Source organism: Pantherophis guttatus, chromosome 15, assembly GCF_059756535.1.
Source record: "Pantherophis guttatus breed Tessera chromosome 15, ASM5975653v1, whole genome shotgun sequence".
Taxonomy (NCBI): domain Eukaryota; kingdom Metazoa; phylum Chordata; class Lepidosauria; order Squamata; family Colubridae; genus Pantherophis; species Pantherophis guttatus.
The window spans coordinates 845,262-868,642 of record NC_142077.1 but is presented as its reverse complement, the minus strand read 5'-3'; the positions used below and the strand labels follow the sequence as shown (position 1 = coordinate 868,642).

General features: G+C 48.2%; 1 protein-coding gene across 7 annotated transcripts in view; it reads left to right on the top strand.

Moving 5' to 3' along the window:
• Positions 1–425: 425 nt before the first annotated feature.
• Positions 426–23,381, top strand: part of NPHP4 (nephrocystin 4) — a 39,774-nt gene continuing 16,818 nt past the window's right edge. The window contains exons 1-16 of one of the 7 annotated variants that reach the window (XM_087878822.1): positions 429–500; positions 2,679–2,826; positions 3,224–3,418; positions 4,564–4,716; positions 6,586–6,758; positions 7,672–7,736; positions 8,908–9,057; positions 10,892–11,019; positions 13,756–13,949; positions 14,588–14,714; positions 17,493–17,675; positions 17,956–18,100; positions 19,555–19,613; positions 19,970–20,080; positions 21,496–21,650; positions 22,571–22,762. In XM_087878822.1, coding sequence (XP_087734948.1) covers positions 3,281–3,418; positions 4,564–4,716; positions 6,586–6,758; positions 7,672–7,736; positions 8,908–9,057; positions 10,892–11,019; positions 13,756–13,949; positions 14,588–14,714; positions 17,493–17,675; positions 17,956–18,100; positions 19,555–19,613; positions 19,970–20,080; positions 21,496–21,650; positions 22,571–22,762 — 1,973 coding nt within the window. In that variant the 5' untranslated portion in view covers positions 429–500; positions 2,679–2,826; positions 3,224–3,280. Of the gene's footprint in view, positions 501–2,678; positions 2,827–3,166; positions 3,419–4,563; positions 4,717–6,585; positions 6,759–7,671; positions 7,737–8,907; positions 9,058–10,891; positions 11,020–13,755; positions 13,950–14,587; positions 14,715–17,492; positions 17,676–17,955; positions 18,101–19,554; positions 19,614–19,969; positions 20,081–21,495; positions 21,651–22,570; positions 22,763–23,381 lie in introns of all 7 variants that reach the window. The other 6 variants (XM_087878824.1, XM_087878823.1, XM_087878825.1 and 3 more) reach the window with 6 other exon arrangements.

Below are 23,381 nucleotides of genomic sequence, written 5' to 3'. Positions count from 1 at the left end.
TTTTTACTCTGCAGAGCATTTTACTAGCCTAAAAGCATGTAAAAAAATAACAAATTTTCAGACTAGCCTCGTGCTGCTGTCGCCTGCGTGTTAAAATGCTTGATTAATTCCGTTGTTCTTTTTTGTACTGGGGCGATGTGCAGCTGTTGTTTAAAAAATCAGCAAACGCGGCAATATATCTATCCGTGGCTCTTAGTGGGAGGACGAATCACACAATATGTTCTCTCTCTTTCTCTTTTTCCAGCTTGGGACATGAAACGTGTGGATTTAATGCTTCCAAGGGGGAGGGAAAAAACTCACAGGGTCTTGGTAGCCTTAAGCCGCTTAGCGTCCAAGTTAGCAGGAAAAATTAGATGTTTTGCCGCTTCCTGAGCTCCCAATTGTAAAGGCTTTTTTTTTAAAAAAAATAATAATAATTATCGTTGTGTTTCCTAGGAGCAGAAGTGATTAGACTGTGAAAGGAGCAATCTTGATTTTTGGATGGCAAGCTGGGTCAAGAGGTGAGAACTATTTGATTTTTCTGGCGAGGAACTTTTCTCTGAAAATCTCCTTATTTTGCAGCTTTTAAGCCTCACATCCACAGATTTCGGCAAAGAGAAGGTTTGCACAGACCATCCTTGACTTATGGCCATTCGTGTAGCGATGACGTAGCGACATTGACACTTAAAAGAGACTTGTTATGGCTGATCCTCAGACTTAGGACCGCCACAGAATCCCCAGCGTCACGTGATCAGCATTCGAGCCCTTGCCGACTGGCATATTCCAGCATCCCAGATTGCCAAAAAAACGTAGTTTTTTCAAACACCGCAAGTACATCTGTCATAAAGTACGTGCAGTCAAGTGCCCGAAATATTGGTTATCAGTGACCAGGGAAATCATACGGTTGTTAAGTGAACTGGCTTCCCCGTTGAGTTGTTCAGAAGGTCTCAAAAAGGAGATCATGGATTCACTCTTCTGCTTTAAACTTAATCACAGGGCTAGTAATACTTGCAGTTTCGAGGTTCAAATTGTTATTCCACCCTGGTTGTTTGAGTTTACTTTGTTTAAATAGAAAGGTTGCTCCTGCCGCCTTGCTCTGCGCTGGGCAGACTCGTCCCACGCTGTCCGGAGTCTCGGCGAGCTGGAAGGGAGCCGCGCCTGTTTCCTCCCCAGAAACAGCTGTCTGGGGGCTCACAGGGGCTCAACCTGCTTCTCGCCCACTCTCTTCCACTAATCCTTTGGATTCGGGAACTTCCGAGCCGCTTCTCTGGATCGAAGCGGCTCTAACAGGCAGCGGGGCTGGCGGTCCAAAAACGGGACCGTCTTTCGGCGACAGGAAGCAAACCGGAAGTCATTTTTTACAGTGTCGCTAAACGAAAGGTTGTAAGTCAAGGACATATATAATACGTAGTAGGATCTGAAGGCACAACTGGTAGAGTTTGTGTTTTGAGGCAGAAAGACGGTTTTGACTGACCGGGGGGTTAGCTGCCTGTTTTTTTATGGTCTCCTCGGCCTCCCCAGTTTGGAAGAGAGTCACACATTTTGTTCTGACTTTCCCCAAAAAGCACGAAGCAGAATCCTGGTCCCGACAAAACCCCTTTTATTAAACTAACAGCGAATTCCTCTCGTTCACATCCAGCGAAGTCTTTCAAGGGAGAATTTACAGTCACAGACCTTATCTGGCTTGGAGAGCTGCCAGGCCGATACCTTCGAAACTTGGCAAAGTGTCTCGGAGAGTCACAAACCAATTAGGGGAACTAATTGTCTCCCCTCCCCTTTCGCTTCTCTTTTATTCCCTCCGGGAGGGGCCATTGATCGTCCACCTGTGTGGCCTTACTCCCAAATCGACCCTTGTTCTTTTTTTTCTGTTCCCTTCGTCTGGCAACTCTGCACATGTGCACAGTGGGAACAGGCTCCAGCTTTTCTTCTACCCCACTGATGTCTGACTCAGCTGATAACTGTCAGACGGCTCTGGCTCCCTCTCTGCCTCCGACGCAGAGCCCTCATCAGAGCCTTCCCCAGACTCCAGGACTGGCCCATGTTCCTCCCCAACCACCTCACTGTCCGAATCTGCTGTGGGCCACAACACATTTGTGTGTACACATTCTTGCAATTGGGAGGTCTCGCAACTGCATCCTGAGCGCCCAGCAAGCTGCGCGCTTCTCCTTCGATCACACCCGTGTGCCAGGGACTAGTTCACTTATTCATCGTTTCTCTAGAAAAGAGGAGAAGGGAAGAAAACAACACGAGTTGGAAGGGGCCTTGGAGGTCTTGTAGTCCAGGGGGTCTCCAACCTTGGCAGCTTTAAGCTTTGCTGGCTGAGGAATTCTGGGAGTTGAAGTCCACAAGTCTTAAAAGTTGCCAAGGTTGGAGACCCTCTGCTCAAGTGGGAAACCCGATACTGTTTCAGACACACGCTTGTCCAATCCTCTTCTTAAAAACCTGCAGTGATGGAGCACCCACAAATTCTGGAGGCAGGCAGTTCCACTGGTAAATTTAATATATTTATTCAATGGTATAATTTACTACACGGAGGGACCTGCGTGCTAGTTACGGTGACTCATTCCATGCAGAAATTAAAAGTCTGAATGCAAAAAAATTGCCTACGGATTAGGGTTAATTCTTTTGGGTATTATTATTATTATTAATTTGCTTTGCTTTTATTCCTTTTTCTTCCTGGAATCTGTTTTCTGATGAAGTCAGCTTCTCTCCAGCTCCCCCTGTGAAATCTCTGAATCATTGTGACCTTGCAAAAAAAGTGTCAAACGAGCAACTAAATTAAGAGCTGAAATTCGACAGCTCCTGGTGTAGGAAGACGTGTCCTTCAGACATCACCTCTTTACAAATGTAAGAGTGTTTGACTTGAAAGCTGGTACTTTTTATACTTCTAGATCAGTGTTTCTCCAGTTTAGCAGTTTGAAGATGGGCAGACTTCAGTTCCCTGGTGTGAATGCATTCCTTTTGAGGTGTATTTCCATTGTGGCCCGCTTACTCTCTTCTAATCCCTTTCACTGCAATCTCTCCACTGTGGGGAGGTGGAATGAGGGGAAAAAAAGAGAGAGCATGGGCCGCCTGGGGAATTCTGGGAGTTGGAACTCTGCACATCTTCAAGTCGCCAAGGTGGAGAAGCCATTAGAAGCCTTCAGAATTCAGATTTTTCTAACCCAAGCCTACTCTTTTCTCTAAGAAATGAAGCAAAAGGGATCACTTCCCCACTCACCAAACAATCGCTTTGTGTTTGAAGGCCGGGAGCCCAGAAGCCGAAGTGAAACACACGGTGCCACCGCACCTGGTCCCCAGGATGGGGGAATGGCACAAGATCTTCCACCAGAGCCTAACCGTGCCTCCGCGTAACGTCCGGAGGCCAAATTTGCCACTCCAGCCATCGGTGCCATTTCAGTGCGTCTTGAAGAGCGTGCACGGAAATGCCTTGAAACAAGTAAGATCAGTCAATCAGTCCATCATAATAGAGCTGGAAGGGACCTTGGAGGTCTTCTAGTCCAACCCCCTGCTCAAGGCTGGAGTCTTTATCTCCTCGGCTTCCTTTAAGTTGCCGTCTCTAGTGATTTTATGTTCCGTATTGTTTGAGTTGTAGTTTCCAGGGCTTTAGGGTGGGTGGACTTCAACACCCAGAATTCCCTGACCAGCCATCTCCCTCCCTCCCTCCCTCCCTCTCTCTTTTCCTTCTTCCCTCTCTCCCTCTCTTTGTCCTCTTGTTTCCCTGTATTCCTTCCTTCCTTCCTTCCATCCATCCATCCCTCCTTCTTTCCTTTCTTCCTTCCATCCTTCCTTCTTTCCTTTCTTCCATCCTTCCTTCCATCCTTCCTTCCTTCCTTCCTTCCTTCCTCCCTCTTCTTTCCTTCCTTCCTCCTTTCCTTCCTCCCACTCTTTCTTCTCTGCTTTCCTTCCTTCCTTCCTTCCTTCCTTCCTTCCTTCCTTCCTTCCTTCCTTCCTTCCTCTCTCTCTCTCTCTCTCTCTCTCTCTCTCCCCCTCTTCTTTCCTTCCTTCCTCCTTCCCTCCCTCCCATTCTTTCTCCTCTGGTTTCCTTCCTTCCTTCTTTCCTTCCTTCCTTCCTTCCCTCCTTCCGTTCGTCCGTCCATCCATCCATCCTTCCTTCCTCCCTCCCTCCCTCTCCTTCCTTCCTTCCTCCTTTCCTTCCTCCCACTCTTTCTTCTTTGCTTTCCTTCCTTCCTTCCTTCCTCTCTCTCTCTCTCTCTTTCTCCCTCTTCTTTCCTTCCTTCCTCCTTCCCTCCCTCCCATTCTTTCTCCTCTGGTTTCCTTCCTTCCTTCCTCCCTCCCTCCCTCCCTCCCTCCCTCCAGAATTCTGGGAGTTGAAGTCCACCCCTCTCAAACCTTGACCAACAAGGGTTCATCCTACCGTACGTGGATGACCTCAGGGACAACCCAAATCCTCCCGTAGATTGCCTAAAGCAAGACCTGATCAACTCCTTTCCTTCCCCTTTCAGCTATTTCTTTGCGATTTGATATTTGCAATTCACCCGAGACCTCCTTCCTCTCGTTCTCCCTCACCCACCCCTCTTCCCTGGTGCTAACTCCCCTCCTTGGCCCTTCAATGCTCCACAGAAAGTTCTTGAGAACATGGTGGAAGTGGCCTTGCAGCTGCGCCTTTCGCTCTTCGACGTGGCCTACCGCCAGTTCTTTGGCAGGACTTGGAGAAGCCCCCCAAGGCCTCTGAAATCCGTCCCGGGGCAGCCGGCCTCTGCGGTCTTCAACGAGGTAAGAGCTGATGGGTCTTTCCCCCCAAATTATGGGAAGACCCCCTAGTTTAATGGAGGCTCTAGATTAGCTTTTCTCAACGGTTTCAACTTTCAGATGAGGATAAAACTGAACGACGGGTAGTCCTCGACATACGACCATCATAGGGTCTCTCAATTATGGATGTACGTCGTGACAATCGTAAAATGGGTCGGCCGCGTGTTTGATCTGAGTTTATAACTTTTCTTGCGGCCGTCATTAAGTGAACCCAGTGGTTGTAAAAGAATGCCTTGGTCGCTTTCACCCATTCACTATTGGATGATTTTGCTGAAAACCAGAATGAAATGCTCCTATTTATGACCGTGATGTTTTCTTGTTTTATTTGGTTGGTTTTACGTCTTGCAAGTTTTATGTCTAGAGTCCCCTCTTGGCTAGGTGGGCAGGATACACATTTCAAAACAAATGCAATAAGTCAAATCTCCTTCCCTGCACTGAAGTTATCATCTTCCCTGCAGAGTATCGTTCTTAAAAAAAAAAAAAAGAAAAGAATTTTCTCCAGAAGTGGGAAATTTTCTCTGCAGGCTTCCTTAATAATCCTCCCGGTCCAGTGGTCGAAGGTGGGCTCTCCATCCCAGAAGAGCTGGTTCTAAAACCAACAGCAGAGGGCGCTGTTGTTCCAAGAATCGCGTGAAAAAGCTGCCAAAACTTTTTAAGGGCTAAACTTGCCCTCTCTCTTAAGCATCCTTGCGTCCTTCCTGCAGCTTTCCAGTTGGGGGCTTTTAAATTCAAATTTTTCAAGAAAATAGCAGCTCGGTCTTTATTTTCATCCAAACGTCCTTCCCGAGAGCCCCCTACCAACGTGGCGATCCCTCTCATTTAAGGATTAAATTTTTTAAACAAATCATTTACCCTTTTTTCACACTTATGACTGTCGCGGAATCCCCACAGTCATGTGATCAGAGTTCAGACTCTTGGCAACTGACTCATACTTATGACGGTTGCAGCGTCCCGGGGTCACACAACCTGACAAGCAACAGGGAAGCCAGGTTCACTTAACAACCATGTTGCTAACTGAGCAACTGCAGTGACTCACTTAACAAATGTGGCAGGAAAGGTCGTAAAAGGGGGCAAGGCTCACTTAACAAACATCTCGCTTAGCAACAAAGTTTGGGGCTCTGTTGTGGTCGTAACTCGAGGATCAACTGCAATTCACATTTTGCAACTCAGGGGTATTCCAGCTTTTCCTTCCTGCAGGTGCTCGAGATTGACGGGTGGGGTGGGGGCGGGAGCGTCTCCTCGCAGGGGTGGTTTTGACTTCCGCTGCCCGGCTGACCAGAGCCAGCCCGAATGGCTCTTTGAAGTCTCGGCATCTTCTGCGTTGCACTGGCATCTGTTATCCTGCTGGGAGAGAAGTGTTTTTGTTTTTTTGCTTTAATTTATATGCCGCCCTTCTCCGGAGACTCAGGGGGGCTTACAGTGCGTTAAGCAATAGCCTTCATCCTTTTGCATATTTATACAAAGTCATCTTATTGCCCCCACAATCTGGGTCCTCGTTTCACCTACCTTAGAAAGGATGGAAGGCTGAGTCAACCTTGAGCCTGGGGAGATTCGAACTTACAGTAATTGCAGACAGCTGGTGTTAACAACAGTGCTTTAGTCCACTGTACTATCAGGCTCTTTTTGCCAACAAAAGAGATCACAAACCCGCCTCGCAATCCCAGCTTCTGTGCCGGAGGCGAGAAAGTGGCAGGCCTGGAGAAGCTGTCAGCCGAGATGATTAATCTCCTGTCACCGAGACCGTCTCGCCAACGAGCAGCCCCGATCGGGACGCGTACAGGAGAAAATCAAAGGCCCGCTCTCCTTCACCCTTTCTCTCCGCTGCCCTCCCAGACGGTGTATTTCCTCACGTCTTTGGGTCACCCCGGTGTCTTGATGGTGCTAGAGATTGTGGCGACCGCCAAGAGACAAGACACGGCATACCGGGAAGTCGGCTGCGGGTTCGGGTTCCTCCGGTTGTTTAATGGCAAATCCGAGCCGCTGATTTGGAACGCGATGGGCAAAGGGTACGTTGGGTAGCTTCGGGATGAAACGTGGTTGGTATCGGTGACTAGGAGTCCCTTGACTAAAAGGTCTAAAAGCAGGCGCCATTCTGCCAGGAGGGGTGGGATTTAACACCTTGACAAAAAAGTTGGCTGAGTGAGTTTGGGCCAGTTGCCAGGAGACGGTGAGTTCTAGTTCTGTCTTAGGTATGAAAGCCGGCTGGGTGACTTTGGTCCAATCGCCAGGCGGCTGGGAGTTCTAGTCCTGCCTTAAGTACGAAAGCCAGCTGGGTGACTTTGGTCCAATCGCCAGGAGACTGGGAGTTCTAGTCCTGCCTTAGATATGAAAGCCAGCTGGGTGACTTTGGTCCAATCGCCAGGAGACTGGGAGTTCTAGTCCTGCCTTAGGTACGAAAGCCAGCTGGGTGACTTTGGTCCAATCGCCAGGAGACTGGGAGTTCTAGTCCTGCCTTAGATATGAAAGCCAGCTGGGTGACTTTGGTCCAATCGCCAGGAGACTGGGAGTTCTAGTCCTGCCTTAGGTACGAAAGCCAGCTGGGTGACTTTGGTCCAATCGCCAGGAGACTGGGAGTTCTAGTCCTGCCTTAGATATGAAAGCCAGCTGGGTGACTTTGGTCCAATCGCCAGGAGACTGGGAGTTCTAGTCCTGCCTTAGGTACGAAAGCCAGCTGGGTGACTTTGGGCCAATCACCAGGCGATTGGGAGTTCTAGTCCTGCCTTAGGTACGAAAGCCAGTTGGGTGACTTTGGGCCAATCACCAGGAGACTGGGAGTTCTAGTCCCACCGTAGGCAGAAAATCCGGCTGGGTAATTTTGGGCCAATCACCAACTCAGCTCTCCAAAATTCCTTTTTTAAAAAAACAAAAAAAAAACCCACCCGATTTCTCTCTGATCCGATACTCCCCTTCTCTCTGCAGGCTCCCTTTGTATCAGGGGACTCCCCGTGCCCTCCTGCACCCGCTGCTCCTGGAGCCCATAGAGAGTAAGTCATGGGGCGCCTAGCGATTTGCACAGGCCAGGCCCAGCGTTCTTTGCACCTGGGAAATTCCGGACGAAAATGGGTGGGAAAATGATTCTGGGTGCAAAGAGCAGGGAAGGGAGAGGCTATTGGAAATCGTAATTGCTGAATTCAAGATTCAAGAGAATTCAGTTTTCTCTCTGGTTGCAGCAATTCCTCCCTTCTGCTATAGACCCACTTCCTCTGCCGCCTCTGCTGCCCTGAAGGTTCCCTGCTCTGCCAGCCAGAGAGCCCGTTGGCACCTTAGTCCAGCAAGCGGAGCTCTCTGTCATGTCCTTAGGACACCCCGGAATAGTCGGTCATTCGGGGTTCAAGGGTTCTGGGCTGGGTGTTGATGGCCAGACTAAAAGCAGCCATCCGGAATGTGTGAAACCTGGATTCAAATTGTCCTGATGTGAGTTTTAATTTATTATGTCACAATGTCTCCCTTTCCTTCCTTCCTCCACTTTGTCCTTCTTTCCTTCCTCCCTTCCTCCCTCCCTCCCTCTCTTTTCCATCCTTCCTTCCTCCCGCCCTCCCTCTCTTTTCCTTCCTTCCTTCCTCTCTTTTCCTTCCATCCTTCCTTCCTCCCTCCCTCCCTCTCTTTTCCTTCCTCCCTTCCTCCCTTCCTCCCTCCCTCCTTCCCTCTCTTTTCCTTCCATCCTTCTTCCCTCCCTCCCTCCCTTTTCCTTTCTTCCTTCTTTCCTTCCTTCCTCACTCCCTCTTTTCCTTCCTTCCTCCCTCCCTCCCTCGCTCCACTCTCCCTTTTCTGTCTTCCTCATTTTTTGTTTTTTCTTTCCTTCCTTCCTCCCTCCCTCCCTCTCTTTTCCTTCCTTCCTTCCTTCCTTCCTCTTTTCCTTCCATCCTTCCTCCCTTCCTCCCTCCCTTTTCATTCCTTCCTTCCTCCCTCCCTCTCTCTCTTTTCCTTCCTTCCTTCCTTCCTTCCTTCCTTCCTTCCTTCCTTCCTTCCTTTTCCTTCCATCCTTCCTTCCTCCCTCCCCCTCTCTCTTTTCCTTCCTTCCTTCCTTCCTTCCTTCCTTCCTTCCTTCCTTCCTTCCTCACTCCGCTCTCCCTTTTCTGTCTTCCTTATTTTTTCTTTTTTCCTTCCTTCCTCCTTTCTGGTCTGTCTGTCTGTCTGTCCTTTTGGCTCCTTTAGAGAACAAGTACCTGACAGTGATGGAAAACACTCACCTGCAATGCACCCTGCAGCTCCACCCACCCTTGGAGGCCATTTACCATCTCCTGCCTGAGAATACCCCGGTATCCAGCGGGCAGAGGGTTCCAGGGGTCTTAGCAGCCCCTGAAGGTACGTATAACCCTTGCCCTTCTTTCCTCCCTCCCTCCCTTTTCTTTCTTTCCTTCCTTCCTTCCTTCCCTCCCTCCCTCCTTTTCTTTTCCTTTCCCCTCTCTTCTCTCTTCTTCCCTTCCTTTCCCCTTCCCCATAATTTAACAACAGCAGCGATTCATTTAACAGACGGGGCAAGACCAGTTGTAAAAACGGGGCAAGTCTCATTTAACAAAATATCTCACTTAGCAACGGAAATGTTGGGCTCAGTTGACGGTCGCAAGATGAGGGGGATCCCTGTATTTCTTCTCTTTCTGCTGGTTCATGGCCTCAATAAAGTTATTTGGCTTGACCTGAATATCAATTTAATCCACACTATGAAACATTAAAAGTCCGAAGAATTTAAGGACTGAATCATTTTAAGATTAGAAACCAACGTGATAAAAAGTTCCAAAAGATGACAGACCCCTGAGATCCCATCGCTCCGGCCACCCCCTGCTCTGTACAACGGGGTCCTTACCTCCCTCAAATTCCCAATTCCCTTCACTCCCCCTCCTCGTTTCCCTCCCTTCTCCTCAGCTCCCCTTCATCAGAAAAAGCCCAGCACTTCAAGCTTGCCGGCCCAGCTCTGAAATTGGTGGCAAATTGGTGGCACTTCCAGCCGAAAATGAACCCAGTAATTTGATTCCCCCTCCCGAAGCCGTTAGATCACAGCCTCCGCAAAGGCGAGAAGGGAAAAAGGCGTATTTCGGCCCTTGAAAATTGAATTAACGCCGATGACTGCAAATTATCCCCTTTTCGAACGCGAAGGGGACTCCCGGGCTCTGCACGGCTGGCAGATTTTTATTTTTTTGTTTTTAAAGCCAGCTGGATAATATTTTATTCGGTTTTTATTTTGCTTTTTATTTTATTTTTTTGCCCCGTTTTTTGAGCTGCAAAATACGTGAAGGGGCAGGAAGAGAGACGCCATCGTCCGCAAACCTCTTCTACTGTTTTTTTCCCCCCATCTTCTGAAACTTTCCCAGTCTGTAAATTCGGAAAGTGTGTAGGATTAGGGGACGCGGTGGCTCAGTGGCTAAGACGCTGAGCTTGTCCATCGAAAGGTCGGCAGTTCAGTGGTTCGAATCCCTAGTGCTGACGTGTAACGGGGTGAGTTCCCGTTATTTGTCCCAGCTTCTGCCAACCTAGCAGTTCGAAAGCACATTAAAAAAAATGCAAGTAGAAAAATAGGGGCCACCTTTGGTGGGAAGGGAACAGCGTTCCGTGCGCCTTTGGCATTGAGTCATGCCGGCCACATGACCACGGAGACGTCTTCGGACAGCGCTGGCTCTTCGGCTTTGAAACAGAAATGAGCACCGCCCCCTAGAGTCAGGAACGACTAGCACATAGGTGCCGGGGGAACCTTTTTACCTTTACCTTTAAGGATTTGGAAAGGATGCAATTTGTCATAGATTCCACAACCTGGGTCAAGGAAGAAAAAGTTAAAAAAAAACACAAAATCCTGCCTACGGGCATTCCTCGACTTACAGCCGTTTCGTTTAGTGACCGTTCGAAGTTACAACGGCATTGAAAAAAATGGCTTTCACACTTAAACGACCGTTTCAGCATCCCCCGTGTTCACGTGATTTAGATTCGGATGCTTGGCAGCTGACTCACATGACGGTCGCAGCGCCCCTGGGGGTCCCCCTTTTGCGACCTTCTGACCAAGAATGGGATAAACCAGAGTAACTTTTAACAACTGGGTTACTCATTTTAACAAGGGCGTTGATTCACTTAACAACGGTGGCAAGAAAGGTCGTAAAATGAGGCAAAACTCACTTAAGGACATACATTTGGCGCGCCTCTCTGTGTGCAGGAGACTTTTTGCAGAAGCCCCGCCTGATGAAGAGCCAGACGTGGTACCTGGACAAGCTGACCGTCCACCTCTACCCTTCCCTGGAGAAGTTTGAGGAGGAGCTCCTGAGCTTGCTTATGCACGAGCAGGTAGGTCTCTTCCCCACCCTCCCTCTCCCTCTCCCCCCCCCCCACTCTCTCATCTTTGTCTTTCTCCGGCCTTCCTACCTGTCTCTCTCTCTCTCTCTCGCTCTCTAATCTATTTATCTTTTTATCTCTGTCTCTTTTTATTTATCTTTCTATGTCTTTCTATTTCTATATCAATCATCTATACCTATCTATCTATCTATCTATCTATCTATCTATCTATCTATCTATCTATCATCTCTAATCTATCTATCTTTTTATTTATCTTTCTGTGTATATCTTTATCTCTCTTTTAATATTTCTGTCTTTCTATTTATCTATATCATCTCTAATCTATCTAGCTATCTTTTTATCTTTCTGTGTATATCTTTATCTCTTTTTTAATACTTCTGTCTTTCTATCTCGGTCTATCTACCTACCTACCTCTCTCTCTCTCTCTATCTATCTGTGGTATCTATCTATCTCAATACTCTGTCTGTCTATATCTATCTATCTATCTATCTATCTATCTATCTATCTATCTATCTCAAACCTATGCCTGCCTGCCTGCATCTGTCTGTCTGTCTGTCTGTCTGTCTGTCTGTCTGTCTTTCTGTCTGTCTGTCTGTCTGTCTGTCTGTCTGTCTATCTATCTGTCTATCTGCGGTATCTATCTATCTCAATACTCTGTCTGTCTATATCTATCTATCTATCTATCTATCTATCTATCTATCTATCTATCTATCTATCTATCTATCTATCTCTATATCTATCTACCTATCACTGAGCCACGGTGGCGCAGTGGTTAGAGTGCAGTACTGCAGCTCTACTTCTGCTGACTGCCGACCGCCTGCAATTTGGTAGTTCGAATCTCACCAGGCTCAAGGTTGACTCACCCTTCCATCCTTCTGAGGTTTGTAAAATGAGGGTCCAGATGGTTGGGGGCAACCTCTGTAAACTGCTTAGAAGTGGGCTGAAAAGCACTGTGAAGCGGTATATAAATCTAAGTGCTATTGCTGTCTCTCTCTCCCTCTCTCTCTCTCTCTCTCTCTTTTATCATTTCTCCTCTTTCTCTCATTAGAAAGCTACTAACTAAACCAAGATACCAAGAACCGTTCTTGCTCAGAAGCCATTTAATTATAACTACGATTGCAATTATAATCGGGGCCATCATGGTTAATCAGGGCCATGCTTAAGCTCTTTGCATCCTCGTGTCAGGCGCATCGGCTGGGCCAATCTTGGCTACAACTGACTTGTCCTCCTGCTGAAGCCAGCAAGAATTCTGGGAGTTGAAGTCCAAACACCTTAAAATTGCTAAGTTTGAGGGACTCTTGCTTCGTGGGTAACCCCTAACAGCTGCTTTGGGGTGTCAAGCACTGTTCTAGATTATAGTCCTGAAGGATTACAAACTCCCTTTAGAGTCCCCAAAACCTAACCTTTAGCGATACGGGATTTTTCTTTCTTTTTTTTTTTTGGTTATGAAACTTTTCTCCAGCGGTGAAAAACGGGTGATTTCCTAGAGCAACGGACCTTCTCTTATCGGGACAATCACAGCCCTTTTCCTCATTTGTTTGTCTACAGATCTTTTCCATAGCCATGTTTCTTTTTTTTTTTTTTTTTCCGTTCTCCTGTTTGCGCACCCGCCTGGGAGCTGCCGTATGGTCTTTGTTCTCCTTCTGTTAAAAGAGGAAAACTCTTCTCGGCTTCCTGGATGCCAGTTTACAATGCCGATGGATTTTTTCCCCCGCGACGGGCAGCCGCTAATGAGCTGTTTTGCAAACAGCCCCGCTGGAGATGGATGGAGCCGGAGAGCGAATCCTAAGTTTTTTAATGTCGTCTCCGGGAGCTCCCCGTAATTTAGAAAGCAATAATGACCTTAAGGAGAAAAAAAAGGGAGAAGATGAAACGGTTTAATATCCCCGCAATCACTCTGGGGCAGCTTTGAGGTTTATTAGTTTATGACAGATGGCGTAAAATTACCACCCGCCCACCCCCACCCCCCCACGGTGATGGTGCATCTCGTTGGTTGGTGCATTGGCCCAAAATGGAACTCTTTGCGCGTGAGAATTTCCCATTTTCGAAAGAGGAGGGGAGGCTGTTTCCAAGTTTGGAGAAATTTCTCAGAAATCCTCCTTTTGGTTCCCGCTGAGGTTTAATTCGAACCACCAGATGGGCAACAAATCACTGCGGTAATAAATAAATAAAATACAACTTGTCTATTCCACATCCTCCCAAACACCCGGCCTACAATTAAACCCTGGCTAAGCTAAGTTAAAGAAGTCATGCTGAACATAGAACGTAGAATAACAAAGAGTTGGAAGGGACCTTGGAGGTCATCTAGTCCAACCCCCCCTCCCGCTCGAATGTTACGACCTCCTTTGCCGCGATTGTTAAATAAATCACTGCCGTTGTTAAGTGAATCACACAGTCGTTAAGCGAATCCCCCCTTGACTTTGCTCGGCAGTGAAGGTGTCGCAAATGGCAATCACACGACCCCGGGCGACCCTACGATGGTCATAAGTCCATGCCGGTTTGCCAAGGACCCAGATTTTGATCGCGTGACATGGGGAGGCTGCCAGGGTCGTAAGTGCGGGGACGGGTCGTAAGTCACTCTTTTCAGCCCCGCTGTAACTTCGAACGGTCACTAAACGAATCGTTGTAAATCGGGGACTCTGTAATAATCTTTCCTAGGGACGGAGTACCAAGTGGTGAGCCTACATACAACGGTGGAGTTAATTTTGGTCTTTCGATTGAATCTAGGTTAACTCGATCCTGGACGGGACCTCCCTCGCGATCCAGGAGCGCCGGCTACACATTGGCGTCCACAACGGGTTGTGCTTCGTTCAGCCCCCCCAGGTGGTGGTGGTGGTCCCTGTGGCATTGCCAGAGGCCAGTAGAGCCCGGGGAAGCAGCAGCAACCTGCACCGGAAACAAGGAAGTCCCCTCAAAGGCAGGTGAGTACCAGGGAACGGAAGGCGTGAACATCGTTGGGTACCTCACGAGAACGAAGCGAGCTCCTTTCCCGTAGGAAAAGGAGATTAATGCGATGGTGGCATCACGAAGATTATGTTCCAGCTTTGAAAACGGCACTCTTTTCTTTTTGAGTCGCTCTGTTTTCTTATCCAGATGTCCCTCTGGCGTAGCTTGGAGGGCAGTTGTTGGCCTAGAGCATGATCTCTCACGCTGTGGCAAAATTAGAAAAAAAAGCACAGCCGAGCAACAATCCAGTGAAATGGCTGTGGGAGCATCAAGGCTTCTCAACTTTGGCTTCTTGAAGATGGGTGGTCTTCAGCTCCCAGAATTCCCCAGCCAGCCATGGCCCATTTTCTTCTCCAGCTCCCTAGAGCAGAGAGATCGCAGAGGAAGGGATTATAAGAGAGTAAGGAAGCGCACACAATGGGGATACGCATCAAACGTTATGGCCAGGGAATTCTGGGAATTGAAGTCTACCCATCTTCGTGTCCCCAAGGTTGAGGAACACGGGAGAAAGCAGATACGGCTTAGGTGGACCTTAGCAGGAGGAGTTCCTGAACATTAATGGTGATTCCCTCACACTTTTTTTTTTTTTTTTTTTTGGTTCTTCCAAACTCAGTGCCGAGGGACAAGCTCTCGTCCTGCGAAGCCGTATCCACCTGGCCGAGATGGTGCCTCACCCTGCTTTTGGAGTGGTCTTCCTGTTGGAATATGTCTTCTCTGTTGCAAGTGGCCCTGATGGGAAGGTAGGAGATGACTTTTGAGCTTCTTCTTCTTCTTCTTCTTCTTCTTCTTCTTCTTCTTCTTCTTCTTCTTCTTCTTCTTCTTCTTCTTCTTCTTCTCCTTCTCCTTCTCCTCCTCCTCCTCCTCCTCCTCCTCCTCCTCCAAGTAATGCAAGGGTCAATTGAGTGGACTTCTTTGTAAACGAACGAACACTTTTCTGAAGCTGGTCTCTTCCAGTGGTCTTAAACTTTCACACTTCATTGGTTGCTCAGGAATTATGGGGCCTTCTTACCCAGAGGGTTGGGGGACACCAGGTTGAGGGCACCTCAAGGACATCTGTTGAGATACAGTGGACACCAGGTTCACGGCATCTCAAGGGCAATTGAGTGGACACTAGGTTGAGGGGCTTCTCAAAGATATGTGTTGAGATATGGTGAACATCAGGTTGAGGCCATCTCAAGGACGTCTTTTGAAACATGGTGGACACCAGCTTGAGGGCATCTCAAGGACATCTGTTGAGACATGACAACTGGAGAAGGCAACTTTCCAAGTGGAAGTACATTATGCGTGTTGGTCTCCAGAATAACCCCTAATACTTATATGACCGCACAGCAATTCTGGAAGTCTCACGTTGGTGGCACCAAAGCCATGATTTTGAAGCCCTCTGAGAAGGAGCTATCAACCATCAACATCGCTTTGAGTTCCTCACAAGAAGAAGGATAAGGACGGGCGTCTGGAGGTAGTTTCAAGTTTTATTTATTAAGCGGGACAGGGGAACTATCCAGACAGAACCCAACATCTATGCTAGACGTCTTAAGTAGCTGTTGTCTTCTTAACCGAGGACCTCATCCTGCCCTTTCTGCGTTGACTTCTGAAACTTGATCAAAACTAACCGAAGCTTGGTAATAATGAGACGGTCTCCTGCTGATTGCTCTTGGGGTGATGGTGGTGGCTGAGTCATTTTGACCAACCTCTGATTTGCAATTAGCGCTGATCAATGAAAGCGGGGAGAACTTTGAAGTCCACCACACAGAAGAATTGGAAGTTGTATGGCCTTGAGGGAGAAACAGAACAACAGCCCAGATTGTCCTCCCCTCTTAATGTTGACCTGCTGAAGCGTCCCAGGAGGTCCATCAAAGCCTCCTTCACCTCTTTGTGGAGACTTTTTAATGGGGTCTTGAAAGCTTCTTCTGAATTTAGAAAGTCCACTGGATTGAATCATGATAAGGAAAGGAAAGGAAAGGAAATGAAAGGAGAAGAAAGGAAAGGAAAGGAAAGGAAAGGAAAGGAGAAGAAAGGAAAGGAAAGGAAAGGAAAGGAAAGGAAAGGAAAGGAAAGGAAAGGAAAGGAGGAAAGGAAGGGAAGGGAAGGAGGAAGAGGGAAGGAAAGGAAGAGGGAAGGAAAGGAAAGGAGGAAGAGGAAAAGGGAAGAGGAAGAGGGAAGGAAAGGAAAGGAAAGGTGGAAGAGGGAAGGGGAGGAGGAAGAGGGAAGGAAAGGAAAGGAGGAAATGAAAGGAAAGGGGGAAGGGAATGAAAGGAAAGGAAAAAGGAAAGAAAAGGCTGGGGAAGGAGAGAGGGTGGGAAGGAAAGAAGGAAGGAAGGAGGGAAGAAAAAAGAGAGAGAAGGAGTGGTGAAGGAAGGGAGCACCATTCTCGAGTGGCCGAAACATCTCGTGCCCAGCCAGGGAGGCCCTCACTTCTAATCAGGGTTAATCCTGGCTTAATGAGTCAAGCACGATCGCCCGGGCAAACCCAGGAGGCTCCAGCCAGCTAATTCCCTTAATTACTGGTAAAAGGCGAGCAGAGAAGCAAGAAAAAGGAGGAAAAAGAATGAGAATCAGGCCAGGCTGGACTTCAGCTCCGTTGAGCCGTCTGATGCGGCCCATGCGGCAGCCTTGAGCCGGGAGCAAATCTTGGTTAATTGGCTCCTCCTGCCGAGAGGGAGGTCGGCCGAGGTCAAGGACAAAGAGAAAGCAGGGAGGACCTTTGTCAGCCTCCGTCAGAAGAAGAAGAAGACGAAGAAGAAACTGAATGAAAAGGAATAATATTTCCCCTTTTCCTAACAGTTATGGAACAGGACGACTTAGATGGGGGGGGGACTTCAACTCCCAGAATCCCCCAGTCAGCCATCTCCCTTCCTCCCTTATATTTTCTTTTTTCCTTCTCTTTCATTTTTCCTTCTTTCTTAATCCTTCCTTCCCTCCCTTCCTCCCTTTCTTTCTTTCTTTCTTTCTTTCCTTTTCTTTCTTTCTTTTTCTTTCCTTCCTTCCTTCCTTCCCATAATACAATAACACCTCTTCTTTCTTCCTTCCTATCTTCCTTCCTTCCCTCTCTCTCTCTCTCTCTCTTTCTTTCTTTCTTTTCATACTACAATAACCCCTCTCCTTCCTCTCTCCCTCCCTTCCCTTATATTTTCTTTTTTCCTTCTCTTTCATTTTTCCTTCTTTCTTAATCCTTCCTTCCCTCCCTCCCTCCCTCCCTTTCTTTCTTTCTTTCTTTTTTTCTTTCTTTCTTTCCTTTTCTTTCTTTCTTTTTCTTTCCTTCCTTCCTTCCTTCCTTCCCATAATACAATAACACCTCTTTTTTCTTCCTTCCTATCTTCCTTCCTTCCCTCTCTCTCTCTCTCTCTTTCTTTCTTTCTTTCTTTTCATACTACAATAACCCCTCTCCTTCCTCTCTCCCTCCCTTCCCTTATATTTTCTTTTTTCCTTCTCTTTCATCTTTCTTTCTTTCTTTCTTTCTTTCTTTCTTTCTTTCTTTCTTTCTTTCTTTCCTGATTTAACACGATTCCGTTCTCCCACAGACACCCTCCATGACCTCCCTGACGGCCGCAGCTTACATGCACTCGGTCCGCTGGGCCCTTTGGCAGCCAGTTCTGGATGCGAATTCCGCGGACGTGGTCCTTCCCTTGCGAGGCGGGCCCCAGCTGAATCCCCACCATGTCCTGGTTTACAAGACTCCTCCGGCCACCATGAGCTCCCAAGAGGTGAGCAGCCCTTCCCTGCTTGGCTCTCCAGTCTCAGATCTGGGGATGATGGGTCCTGGGGCAGCACACCGGGAAGATCGGTCCCAAAAAGTTCATTTTGGAGGAGCTGGCTGGGGAATTCTGGGAGTTGGAGTCCACCAAGAAACCCCATCCTAGAAATTCATTATTATTGGGGAAGAACTGGAATTTTCGGGGGGGGGGGGCTCTCACCTGGGACAAGTACATAGGGCCAGGTGAGGAAGATTAATCTTTTTTTTTTTAAATTAAATTAAAATTGCAGGTGAAGCAAGTCGAATCGGGCACCCTCGCCTTTCACTTCTCCACCAGCTCCGAGGAACGACTCGGAACAGCGGCCAAAAGTCCGGGCATTAAGAGAGAAACGCCGCTGCCCCCCAAGATCAAGAGCCCACCCCTTGCAGCCCCCGGTGAGCGGTTCTCCTACCTTGGGAGCAGCCACCAGACCCCTTCCGAGGCTGAAGCGGCACTTAATGGAGGGGGTCAGAAACAGCCAATCCTCGACTTACGACCGTTCAAAGTTATGACGGACCTCTCCCGGGGGGGGGGATACTTGCGACCCAGTTCGGAGGTTCCAATGTTTCCCTCCCTCCGAGTCACGTGACTGAATTTCAACCACTTACGTCTCACTCAGCATAAACATTTTGGCCTCCATTATCGTCGTAAATCGAGGACTTCCTGGCATCTCAGTTTAAGGAGCGAGATTGAAAAGCTTCCAAAGGAGGAAAAAAAAAAGAGGAAAAAGATTATTCTTTTTTTCCAGCCACTAGAGTGCAGTCCGTTCTCGCTTTTTTCTCTCTTTTCCTGGTCTGGAAATATTTTGATATGGATGTACCAGAGACGGATTTCATGGGGTTGTTTGAATAGATGCTAAAATCTAGAATGTAGAAAAACAGAGTCGGAAGGGACCTCGGAGGTCTTCTAGTCCAACCCCCTGCCCAAGCAGGAGACCCTAGGCCCATGATGGCACGTGGAGCCATATCGGTGGGCACGCGAGCATTGCCCTAGCTCTTCTCCAGCACGCGTGTGTGCGCCAGCCGGCTGATTTTTCGGGCCTTCTTGGCCCACCGGAAGTCGGGAAACAGGCTGTTTCCGGCCTCCGGAGGGCCTCTGGGGGTTGGGGAAGGCTGTTTTCGCCCTCCCCAGGCTCCTAGAAAGGCTCTGGAGCCTGGGGAGGGTGAAAAATGGGCCTACCAGACCCACCATGCCACCACCTGCCAAAAGTGGGGGCAGCCGGGAGGGGGGGGTTCCGTGTGCATGTGCGGGGGAGCGGGGCACATTGAATTACGGGTGTAGGTACACGCATTGTGACCCCCCCCCACTCCGCCCACTTTTGGCACGCGACGGCAAAAAGGTTAGCCATCCCTTCTCTAGGCCATTCTGGACAAAGGGCTGTTCATTCTGGAAAGCCTCCAGTGAGGGAGCGCCCGTGACTTCCAGTGGCGAGCCGTTCCACAGATGACACGCTTGGCAACGGACTCGTGTTTACGACGGGTCGCAGTGTCTCCTTTTGCGACCTTCTGACCAGCCAAGCCAAAGGGGAAAGCCAGATTCACTTAACAACGTGTTATTAGCAGCGATTTGCTTCACAGTGGCGGGAAATGCGAAACGGAACAAAGCTCGCTTAACAGCCGCCTCGCTTAGCAGCAGAAATGTTGTGGCCGTAAGTCGAGGACCACCCGTAGATAGAAAGAGGCATCGGTGACCTTGTAAGGCAGTCGGGTGTCTAGTTGTGTCCATCCTTGGCTGAATGGCAACTCGACACCCCTTGGGTTGGACTAGATGGCCTCCGAGGTCCCTTCCATCCCTATGATTCTATGTTCTATGATTACGGTGACGTTTCTTCCTCTTTGCCCTTGCCTAGGTTCACCTCCTTCCGTCCAGATGTTGGTTTCTACTCAGGATTACACTCAGGGCCCCGGGGTAAGTCTCTGTCCCCTTAAGACCCCTGCGGGGGAAAAAAACCCCCCCGAAAGAATATTTTTCAATGACAGCTAGTCCTCGACATACGACCACAATTCAGCCCCAAATTTCCATCGCTAAGCAAGATGGTTGTTAAGTGAGTCTTGCCACATTTTACGACCTTTCTTGCCTTCGTTGTTAATCTAGTAACGCAGTTGTTACATGACATCTGGCTTCCTCATTGGGTTTGCTGGTCAGATGGTCGCAAAAGGGGATCTCGTGACCGTCATAAGTACGAGTCGGTTGCCTGGACTTGCCTCTACCCAATTCTAGCCCGGCCTCCTCTCACTTCTTTCACGAGTGACCTTGCCTTACAGCTGTCAATGTCGCAACTGTTGGCATCCCCGATAAACAGGAGTGGCCATGCATTGCTGCCGGCGGTCAGCGGTGCTCAGCTGTCCCAGGACAGTCTTCAGCCGGCCAGAGAGGTAAGAATTTGTCTGAAATGGTTGTCCCATCTCTAGCCCTGGCGCGGGTCGGTTCGAAGTTGACACTAGGGTTGCGAATTGGACTAGGTCCCTTCCGACATTTATTCTCTAATCCCATATCAATTAATCATTGGAACAATTTGAACTATGATTTTATGATTCATAGGTAGGTAGGTAAGTAGATGATAGCTAGATAGCTAGATAGATAGATAGATAGATAGATAGATAGATAGATAGATGATAGATAGATAGATGATAGATAGATAGATAGATAGATAGATAGATAGATAGATGATAGATAGATAGATAGATAGATAGATGATAGATAGATAGATAGATAGATAGATAGATGATAGATAGATGATAGATAGATAGATAGATAGATACCCTGTTTCCCCGAAAATAAAACCTAACCAGAAAATAAGCCCTAGCATGGTTTTTCAGGATGCTCGTAATATAAGCCCTACCACCCCCCCCCCAAAAATAAGCCCCGGTTAAGATTGTCAGCCAGATGGATGCATTTAGTACTGTATTTCCCCAAAAATAAGACCTAACCAGAAAATAAGCCCTAATGCCCCTTTTGGAGCAAAAATTAATATAAGACCTGGTTTTATTTTCAAGGAAACACAGTGGATGGATGGATGGATGGATGGATGGATGGATGGATGGATGGATAGATAGATAAAGATTGTTTGGTTTTTTAAAAATTTGATTTATATGCCGCTCTTCTCCGAAGACTCAGGGCAGCTTACAATGCGCTAAGCAATAGCCTTCATCCTTTTGTATATTTATACAAAGTCAGCTTATTGCCCCCACAATCTGGAAGTGTCCCCACAAGGATGGAAGGCTGAGTCAACCTTGAGCCTGGTGAGAATTGAACTTGCAGTAATTGCAGGCAGCTGATGTTAATAACAGTGCTTTAGTCTGCTGTGCCACAAAGGTTTGATGTATATCCTCAGTGTGTGCCTGCTTACTCTCTTATAATCCCTTTCTCTGCAATGTATTTAATCTGTCTATCTGTCTGTTATCTATCTATCTATCTATCTATCTACCTACCTACCATGTCTATATCTATCTATTTATCGATCTATCTATATCTATCCATCCATCCATCGACAGATGAAGGAATTGATGGATGGTCGGATGGAACAGCTGGCCTCCAAAAGTTGTGGCTACTCCATCACTGGAGGCTTTTAAGAAGAGACTGGGCAGATATTTATCCAGGAGGGTAGATGGTCTCCTGCTTGGACAGTGGGTTGGACTAGAAGACCTCCAAGGTCCCTTCCAGTCCTGTCATTCCATATTCTAAGATAGATCGGTTCAGTCCTCAGGCCTGTTGAGTCTAACCAACCTCCACGCTGACCGTCTCTTCCGTCTTCGGACATTTCCTCAATTTTCCTTCTCTCCCTTCCCAGCCGGAGCAGAGCCAAGCAGCCATCGCTCACCTGGAGTCCGACCTGAGTTACAACCCTCAACTCGAGGATGGCTCCACGGTGGACCAGCTGCAAGAGCTGCCCTTCACGCCAGTCCACGTGCCCATCCTGGCCCTCGGAGGAGCCCCTTCGCGGAGGTGAGGCCCCGAAATCGGACCGGTTTCCTCTGTAGGAAGTGGTGGGGTGGGGGCTGCAGACCTGTCTCTGGAAGGGGAGTGGCTCCAGCGCTGTTGAAGGTTGGGAGGACATGAGCTTCTAGAAGGGAGAGCAAAGTTTCTCAATCTTGGCTACTTTAAGAGGGAGGGAGGAAAAGAAGAAAGGAAAAGATGGAGGCAGGAAGGAGGGAAGGAAGGAAAGAAATGAGGGAAGGAAGGAAAATGAGATGGACAGAGGGAGAGAGGAAGGGAGGAAAATGAAAAAAGGAAGAAAGGAAAGAAGGAAAGAGACTGAGGAAGGAAGGAGGAGATGGGAGGGAGGGAAGGAGGGATAGGGAAGGAAGGAAAATGGGAGGGAGAGAGGAAGGGAGGAAAATGAAAAAAGGAAGAAAGGAAAGAAGAAAAGAGACTGAGGAAGGAAGGAGGAGATGGGAGGGAGGGAAGGAGGGATAGGGAAGGAAGGAAAATGGGAGGGAGGAGGGAGGGAGGAAAAATGAAAAAAGAAAAGTGAGGAAGGAAGGAAGGTAAAAGAGGGAGGATAGAAGGAAGACAGTGAGGGAAGGAAGGAGGGACAGGAGAGGGAAGGAAGAAAAGGTGTTATTGTATTATGGAAAGAAAAATAGGGGAGGAAGGAAAGAGAATGAAGGAAAGAAGGGAAAAGGAAAAGGGAAGGGAGGGAGGGAGGGAGGAAGGAGAGGTGTTATTGTATTATGGAAAGAAAGGAAGGAAGGAAAATGGGAGGGAGAAAGGAAAAATGAAAGAAGGAAGAAAGGAAAGAAGAAAAGAGAAAAGCGACTGAGGAACGAAGGACGCATAGTGGGAAGAAAGGAAGAAAAAAAGAGAGAGAGGGAAGGAGGAAGAAAGAAAGGAAGGAAGGATTCAGGATCTCCTCCATTTCACAGCCCCAACACTGCCCCCACCCGGGCCTCGCTTGCCCGCCTGCGCACGGCTGGATTCCCCGAGCTTCTGGATTGCAACAAGGAACCACTGGAGATGTTGGATCCCAACGATCCCGCGCCCTGCAGCCCCCAGCGGGAGGAAGGCGATCCCTTTCCCGACCACGAGATCCACCTGCAGTTCCTGGCCTTGAGCAGGTGGGCGAGCACTTTCCATTCCTCTGTGGGTCCGAAAAGATCCCTGCCATTTAATTGTTCCCTCATGCAGATGCCACAAAATGGGGGGGAGGTGCAGGGGAGAGGTTGAATTGACAGGGGGTTGCAGTCGTTAGCCCCCCCACCCAATTTTAATGACTTAGCTCCCCACTGAGTTGGAAGACTGTTGTCCCAGCCCAAAATTAGATTGCCATTCCCGGATCTTTTCCATCCCGGGCTGTAGGTTTTCCTTGACTTACGACCGTTCACTTAACGACTGATCGAAGTTACAACGGACCTTGCAACCCTGTTGTGGGTCTGGCCATACTTGGGAATCCAGTTTGGGTGTTTGGCAACCAGTCCCCATTTGCGGCCTTTTGCAGTGCCTCAATTTATGACTGATTTTTTTTACTTTGGTTCCTGATAAAAAAAACACTCCATGATGAAAAATGGGTGGGGTTTTGCCTGAAAGAGGGCGGGTCTGTTCCTTTGGGTTTGTCTAGTGCAGGTTTTCTTAACTTTGGCAACTTTTAAGGTGCCAGAATTCCCAGAATTCCCTGGTGATAACGCATTCCTTTTGATGTATATCCTCAGTGTGTGCCTGCTTACTCTCTTATAATCC